The sequence below is a fragment of the Branchiostoma belcheri genome, unplaced genomic scaffold, assembly GCF_001625305.1.
Source record: "Branchiostoma belcheri isolate BF01 breed outbred unplaced genomic scaffold, Haploidv18h27 scaffold80, whole genome shotgun sequence".
Lineage (NCBI taxonomy): Eukaryota > Metazoa > Chordata > Leptocardii > Amphioxiformes > Branchiostomatidae > Branchiostoma > Branchiostoma belcheri.
In genome coordinates this window covers 511061-519444 of record NW_017804465.1, presented here as the reverse complement: position 1 = coordinate 519444, position 8384 = coordinate 511061, and the positions used below count along the sequence as shown (strand labels likewise).

The window sequence follows — 8384 nt, the reverse complement described above, 5'->3', positions numbered from 1 at the left end:
AGTTTTAGGAGTACTTGTTGTAGCTATAGTTAAACTTTGAACGGTTGGACTTAGAAGTGCTCGAAGGGGCTGACTTATAAGCCTTACTCAAAGTGCGTCTAGCCTAATCGGCTGAATTAACCTTCTCCAAAAAGGTGTCTCCAAATTAAGAAGGGGAAGAATCTGAAGTTCCCGAGCAGGTCGCTACATTTTTGAGCGAGGACTTTACTCACAAAATCGGAGTTTAACTGCTGCCAACAACTCTACTAAAAGGTTAGCAGCCATGAGCATCTTATCCTGGCAATCACTATTATCAGTGTTTACGGTATCACGCTTGATCATATTAGCCACTACTGGGTCTAGAATCGGCGCCCGAAGTGCTAATTCAACATTAGGTGGAGTGGGAAAAGTTTTCCTTCCTCTCTTCACCAAGGGTTCGGACCATCCTCTAAACCCGATGCTGTTTGCAAAGCGATAGAATCGTCTTTGGTGTTTTTTGGGATCAGCTTCCTCTACTATGACTCAGTATAGACGTGAAATGTGTGGCAAGGACATGAAACAAGATATGAAACAAGTCTTCAAGACCCATTTCCCCACCGGTTCCTCCAAATACTTATTTGAAGTTATTATCGTAGGGATTATCAAACGACAAGGAGTTACCTTCGTCAGAGTCAGAAAAGGTGATTTTTCCCTCCTCCGAACACTCTTCCACTTCAGAACCTGGATGCTCTCGCCGGAACCGACTACACCGGCTCGGCTGGTCGACGCTACCGCCCCGTCAACGTCCCGAGGTTGACGGGATGAACTGGACGCCTGAGGAAGTCCCAAGCTGGAACTGATCCACTGAAGAAAAGAGGCAGCGTCGAATCCAGGCGGGAAGGGTGTTTCTGATGGAGGTGGGGGTGGAGGAGACTTTTTCCCCACCAAGCTTCGGCATGGTCGGGGAGCCCAACTCCTCCGAGTCCGGAGGAAATTTAGGCCGGGGCGGCGGCAGCTCCGCGCCGTCTCCTTCCTTGACCGATGTTCCCGGTGCCAACGCCGATGGGGCATTTCGCTCCCAAGCGGCGGATGTTCCCGGTGCCAACGCCGATGGGGCATTTCGCTCCCAAGCGGCGGAATGAGGTTGGAGTTCTTCTCTTTTTCCTCCGAACCTCCAGCTGTAGGAGCGGGGACTTTTCGTTCACCCGACTCCTCTTCCTCCTGTCCGGAGGCATGTGCAGGCACGCCTGTATAATTTTTCCACTAGCGTTGGGAAACAGGCCGCTTCTCTTGCCGTTACGACCCGTCTGGTCCTCCGAAAGGCTACCTGAATCGCCCTCGTGGGCAGAAGACTTCGTTTTATCCTTCTTTTTGGGCCTAACGCCGAAAGAAAATAAGGAGTAGGGAAACGAACGTGCACCCCTCTGCGAAGGCACAAGGAAAAGTGGCGGCGAACATAGTCATTACGTCATGATATCCCGTGATGCTTTGCGATTAAAGCTTTGTACACGTGCGCCACCTAGCGATAAGCATAGGAAATACTGCATAAGGTAAACGATATACCCAAATAGGGAGTGTGCAGGTATAATTGTTGACTTATGAATATCAGCCCAGCTGCCTGTACATTTAAGTCATGTGCTTTTGCATTTGAAATGGATAAATAAATCACCTCCTCCTCTGCAGCTGAGTCAGGTGCAGAAGTGTCCAGTGTAGAGATGAGAGCCAGGATCCTGCGCAGGTTTTTCTGCTGGTGGAACAACACGCCCGACGCCTTCAGCAGGCCCAGACGCACCTGCTGTTTCCTCAGTAACGTTCTGTTGATGACATCTGCAACAGGAGGGTCGAAAATACACTGCTGGGTAAAAAATTTATGTGTAGTAACAGGGCAAAGGTCACCATCAGAAGCAGGCACAGAAGAATCTTTTGAGTAACCATTGGTGAGGGCATTCAAACCAACAGTAAACAGCCTTTTTCTTGGTGTATCTTGCTAATTGCTGGCATTTTGCAGCTGGAGGGTTTTCTTTCTTCTTATCTTGTTTTTGGTGTTTTCTGTGCCCAGTAAAAGAACTTCATGTTGATGTTTTCCTTCCTCTCCATGGTGCTGAAACATGTGTTGCTTCATAGGTTTGCTGCACCACACACCTACATAAGGTGTGATTCTAACAAACCTATAAGATATTAAAAAGTTTCATCAGGTTTGTACATCAATTCAACATATAGTTTTAATAGGAACACATTATTGTTTTTTTCACTCTATGAAGGCTGCAGAGAAACTGCCAGAATGTCAGTATAGGTGCAGGTGGAAGTGACAGGATATAGAGATCAGAGGTGGTAGAATTACTCAATTTATCAAGATCTTGGTGTGAAATACAAAAATGGTAGTATTAAAATACACAACTGCACTAAATGTACATCCTTGTCACGTATCAATGAAGGTAAAGAGATACAGAAAAATGTTTAAAACTATGTTGATCATCAGATGACTACAAACACTCCACTGACCTTCTCTGGCCTTGTCTGCTGTCCCAGTTCTAGACTGGCGCCCCCCCTCCCTGTCTGGTTTGAAGCCTGCGGTGGCCAAACTAACCAGGGAGCCCCACGTGTTGAGGATGGCATCAGTCATGGGCAACTTGTCCACAATGAAGCACACTTCAGTCTCCTGAACAAGAAGGACATAAGGAAAAAGCAACAAACTTTCATTTTTGGGAGTGAGGAAATAGGACTGGTGTAATGTGTGCCTTTCCCAAGGACACAACACTGAGGCCTGCCAGGGATTCGAACCCAGAACCTTCAGATTTTAAGTCAACAACCCTAACCACAAGACCACCTTGTTGAAACTCAATATGTTTGCAAAGTAGACATCCATCAATTGTTTTAGCAGCCATAAGCTATCACTAAAGCCTGTAGGATGACAATAATCATTTGAATAATCATTAACTGTATGTGTTACGCTGACAGGCGGTTATACCGGCTATACAGATACAGATTCTAAGCTTTAATAGTTTATCAGCAAAATTTGCACCTCAAAATACAGGAAATAAGTGTTTCAGAGGGTAAAGATTTCAAATTTATCCCTGAGGGCACCTCTGGTACCATGCCGCGTATCTACAACCCTCAACATGATTTTTTTCTTCAAAATTTCAGGCTTGCTAGATCATTAAGTTACCTGATTGAAACACTTATATGTAGGTATGTGGTTGGAATAACTACTGTGAAGGACCAACTTACACGGCACAGGTTGGCCAGTTTGCAGAGTTTGGCGGCCTTGAGGTCGTGAAACTGCACCACGATCTTCCCGTTCTGGCGGATGCCCGACACCGTCCCCACGCCCCACTCGTCGTGCCGCACCAGCCCGCCCAGCCTCACTCTGGAGTCCACCGAGCCAATCACAGCAAGGACAGCCAGGACGGCTCCTGTTTGGCTGATGGTCACCTGACCTTCCACTTCAGACATCTGCTCAGTGGAAGGAAAAAGTTAAAAATATGTCTTACTTCAAATTCACAGTAATGATAACTTCTTTTTCCAATCATTATGGTTGTTATAAGAAAGAGGGTATGTAAATGTAGCACATTGGCACAACGTACTGCACCTGCACAAAACCCGTAATCATTAGATTGTGCATAGCACTGCGGCAGAACGTGTCGTTTTAAGTAGTATTCAAATATTCAAGGATGACATTCCAGCTGTAGTATTTAACTGTTGGTATAGAAAAGACATCATCTGCAACAGGCAAAATTCTGATCTAATGAAAACCTTGAAAAACCTGTGATTATGTTCCAATCTCCCCAAACATCTTCATACCTGTAGTGGTTTAGGTTTGTTGCTGATGATATCAGCAATGACGCTGAGGTTACTGCTGATGTAGTAACTTTAGTTCTTACCTGGAGTGGTTTAGGTTTGTTGCTGATGATATCAGCGATGACGCTGAGGTTACTGCTGATGTAGTAACTGTTGTTCTTACCTGGAGTGGTTTAGGTTTGTCGCTGACGATATCAGCGATGACGCTGAGGTTACTGCTGATGTAGTCGTTGATAAGTCTGTTCCAGGAGTCGATCCCGTGGAGCGTCCTGAGGAGGGAGACCAGCTCCTCCGCCACCGTGCTGCTGTGGGAACACGTCAGGGCTACCTTCGGCCGAGGGCTCTTCTTCTTCTTACACGTGTCTGGTAGGGAGGAATGGGTTGGATAGGTAAGGGTAACATTCCTATAACCTTTTTCAGGTCGTAAAGGCAGTGGGTTGCTAATCTAATGTGTCTAGGACATGGTATTGGAAGGCAGGGTTACATCCCTCTCCTTCAACAGTTTACTGCCTTCTACCTCCTCAACTGAACCAATTTTACACCTAGGTGGACTGAGGAAAGTCTTGTAAAGTGCATTTCTCAAGGACACTACATATACAGTATGTCTAGCCAAGAATGCTAGTGTAGCCACTTGGCCATTTGATGCTGCTAGACCAATCTAATTTGCTGCCTCAGTGTAAGAAATTTGTATTTAAGACAAGTTACGATTGAAGACACATACATGTGTAGGAAGGAAGCAGTGGGCTAGTCTTCACACCACATTTCTGAGCAGCTCTGTCCAGCAGATTTATGCTGGTGAGGCCACACACTTTGATGTCCCTCTTGATACAGAACTAGAACACAGAGCACACAATACTGACCTATGGCTTGTAGAACGGGGTCAGCATTACACTGCATCAGCACACTGCCCAGCAGACTGAAGAGCTGGTTGATGATGTTGTTCATCTGCTGTCCCTGCTGACTCAGCTCCCAGGACGGCAGGACAGCATGCAGCAATCTCAGGCACAGCACCTGGGGGAGGAACAGTAACAGATATATACATGTAGATTTGTTAGATATCCATTTTCTTTTTTTATATTCTTGATTTCTGCAGTTTTATTTTGGATTTCTACAGCTTTCTTGGTGAGCTTTTACAGTGAAATCACGATCATAAGGCAAATATATGTTTTGTACATCAACAGTAAATGCACTACAGGATTGTTTTCACTTTGAACTTCCATGAAACACCATGAATGCCAACTTTCCCAATACTACTGCAAAATTCAGCCCCAGCAAAAACAAATGAAATGTTTAGTTAATTTTAGTTGATTTTGACACAGTGACCCTTGGTTATTCTAATTTTTGTTTACTTTCTTCTATTTGAGATTACATGTTGTGATCAGCCCCCCTCCAACTTCCTACATAATGTAATCCAACACCACAGGTCACTATTTGTTTGGAGAAGACAAAACTGAGCAAAACCAAATATTGTTTTCCTTTAAATTTGTGAAGGTAAACAATTATTAACCTGTCTGGTGAGTGCTGTATTGAGCGGCTGCTCGCCCACAATCCTGAGCAGGAGTTGTATCCACTGCGGTGTGCTGAGGGCGTGGCAGACTGTGGGTGATGTAGCGATGCTGCGGATGAACCCCAGCGTGGCCCAGTCTCTGTGCTGCAGGCACGCAATCGTACCACTGTTGGACTGGGCACCTGGGAAAGGAATGAATTTATTTGAGTGAATTTCTTTATTTTGGGTATGCTGACCTAGAAACACAGTGATGACTGTACAGACATAAATACGCATAGATTCACAAATAGATTAGACATACAACAGTTTATACATTATTCTGAAAAAAAAAGAGTCTTTTAACTGGTAATCTGATTTTAGAAAACATTGCATCACTCTGTTGTGGATATTGTACAAAAGTATAGTCTGTTAATGAAAGAATTATTATAATAATAGCATTTCATAATTCTAGGATTTTTAATTTGGTTTGATTGGATTGTGTAATTGACTTTCTTGATTAACTATACTGTATTAGAAATTAATTTGTGTACAACTTACTTTGTTCCCCGATGGCTCCACTCTCCACCAGAACCCTGAGCAGCTCGCAGACCGTCCTGACGGCCTCCCGCTGTACGATCTCCGCGTGTACGCCCATACAGATGGTCAGCGTACGCAGCAGGGACGAGCAGGCACGCCGGATCAGGGACGTGGGGTGGGTGCTGTCGTCCTTCGCATTCTTAGAATCTAGGGGAAGAAAGTGGTAGGTAATGGTAAAGGTAGTCCCATAGCCTTTTTACAGGCCTTAGGGTGAGTGGGTTGTTGATCAGCTGTGTCTAGGGCAGCTCCACCCTCTTTTTCTACCATCTTTTACTTCCCCAAGTTACTGAAGTCAGGTACCAATTTTACACCTGGGCGGAGTGAGGAATGTTGTGTAAAGTTGCTTTCCCAAGAACAAAACATCTAGCCAGCAATGATAGGGATCGAAATGGTCAAAGCACCCTTCTTGCAGCGCCACCTACCAAAAAGTGAGTACTGCAGTGTTATAATGCTGGCACATCCAATTGCAAAAACTAATTCAATAATGTCAGTGATTTCCTGTTTACTTCAACACTGATGACCAGTGGCCCGCATTGTGTTAGGTAAGTTAGTAAAATGCATGATTGCTTTAATTCATAAGGATGAAACAATAACAAAACAAGCCTTCCCACCTGGAACGATGTCTGTCTCCTCCTCCTCCTCCTTCTCCTGCAGTGGTGGAGGTTCAGCCAGCTTCAGGTCGTACTTCCCCTCCTTCCCCATGCGGTATGAGTTTGTGCTGCCTGTGTCCCACTGTACCCTGATCCACCCGTCCTCCCCCAGGTCTCCTATCACCCGACCTTCTCCTGGGGGTGGGCCGTCCTGGCAGGGAGTACAACAGATTCATGTAAGAAACACGTAAGAGATTATGAAACAACTTTGAATTGTAATTTCCAACACACGAATTTGAACTTTTTGATAGTTCAACTAATTCATTGGACCGGAAATGGCTTGTCCCTAACAGATAACAGATAAAATCACTTTTCTATTGACCAAATATTTTTTTTTTAGCTTGCAATTGTTTTAGAACTGCTTTTTTAAAACTCCAGTCATTCTCCATTATTCAGTGGCATCCATATCATATCTCCTAACTCACCTGGTCTCCCCACTTCCAGTCCACCCCCCTGACCACCCTGACTCCAGGTTTCATCAGGGCAGCCAGCTCAGGCCCACTGATGGGGACAGGCGGAGGCTGGGGCTTACTGCGGCTCTCCTCAAACACTGCAGCAACGTTGTTACAGCTGGGGTCCTCACTAGCCTGCTGGGAGTCTGGACCTGCATGGTGGAAACAAAGGCTAGTTGTAACAATGTAGACAATGTATGGGAACAGCATACAACTGTAGCTATGATGTACATGTATTATGTAATAGAAAATACACTACAAAGGTAAAATTTGAAAAGCAAATGCATGATGTTTACCTTTGTATTATGGTCAAGCCTAACACTACTGTTTATTCTTACTCAAAAAATTCATATGTATGGTGACACAGTGACTCCCCAGAGAATTTATCCAGTTGCTTTTGACATGGGTGCTCAAAGGAAGAGGTGCTATCTGTACATGTTCAGACCTACCTGCTAGTCTCATGATGGTCTGTGTGAGTGCCAGGGCGCCCCTGTTCAGTAGCTGGCTCACCCCCGTGGCCTGGTGGGGCATGGTCAGCATGCCCAGGGTGGCAAGTAGGAACCTGGCCTGGGGTGGGAGCAACAGAGTTATCTACTTACAAATGATTGCTGTACACTATTGATGAGTCTACGCTATTACCAACATCCAGATACAGCTATAGGTCAGCACAAGATGGCCTACTAGAAATAACACACAATAATAATTGAGTCATTGAAACAGGAGAATTATTTTTTTCCTGTTAATAATATTATAACAGATCAGAGAATTTGCCCCCAACTCTGTCCTTTCACTTACTACATAATGTAATCCAACACCACAGGGTGTCTGCTAAAGCACCAGTTACTATGGTGACAGATGTCTGGTCCAAGTCCTTTACTTTATAATTTTGGAAATGGAAGAAGATGAAGAAGAAACGGAGCTAGAGCAGTATGTTCTGTTAAGGTACAAAATAAACCATCAATCATTATCATCATCATCAGACATACCTGAGGAAGGATCCCCAGACTGAATGTCTCGGCGCCTGGCCCTGCTCCTTGTGCCGACATCTTGTAGTTGTGGTCTGCGTGGAGCACGGCTTCCCGTAGCGTGGTGATGGACCACTCGTTCAGCTTCCCGAAGGCGATCTCCAGGGACACGCGATCGTTGGGCGGGATGAGGGAGGCATTGTCCAGGCAGTGGGGAAGGGGGTCACTGGGGAGACAAAATTTTCTTTCTTTATTGTTTCTTATGATTTCAAACACAATGTATCTTATCTTGTTACAAAAGTGGTCTTCCCATGAAAGTTACAAAGCAGTTCATTCAACTGTGTAGATTTATGACTACATAAAGATTACAAATGCTAATAGAACAGTCAGCAGACAATACATGAAACCAAGAAAAAATTAGCATTAAATTTAATATGATTGGCAGATGGTGGATCCAGTCAGTGGGAAAACATTTTAT

The 8384-nt window shown here is 44.8% G+C and overlaps 1 protein-coding gene across 1 annotated transcript in view; it reads right to left on the bottom strand.

The window, feature by feature from the left end:
• LOC109486498 (E3 ubiquitin-protein ligase HERC2-like) overlaps positions 1 to 8384 on the bottom strand; it is a 69908-nt gene that overhangs the window by 37199 nt on the left and 24325 nt on the right. The window contains 11 exon segments of the mRNA XM_019790335.1: positions 1628 to 1785; positions 2461 to 2617; positions 3187 to 3411; positions 3920 to 4119; positions 4617 to 4767; positions 5264 to 5445; positions 5801 to 5986; positions 6451 to 6640; positions 6915 to 7093; positions 7391 to 7508; positions 7928 to 8132. Of these exon segments, the coding sequence (XP_019645894.1) occupies positions 1628 to 1785; positions 2461 to 2617; positions 3187 to 3411; positions 3920 to 4119; positions 4617 to 4767; positions 5264 to 5445; positions 5801 to 5986; positions 6451 to 6640; positions 6915 to 7093; positions 7391 to 7508; positions 7928 to 8132 (1951 nt within the window).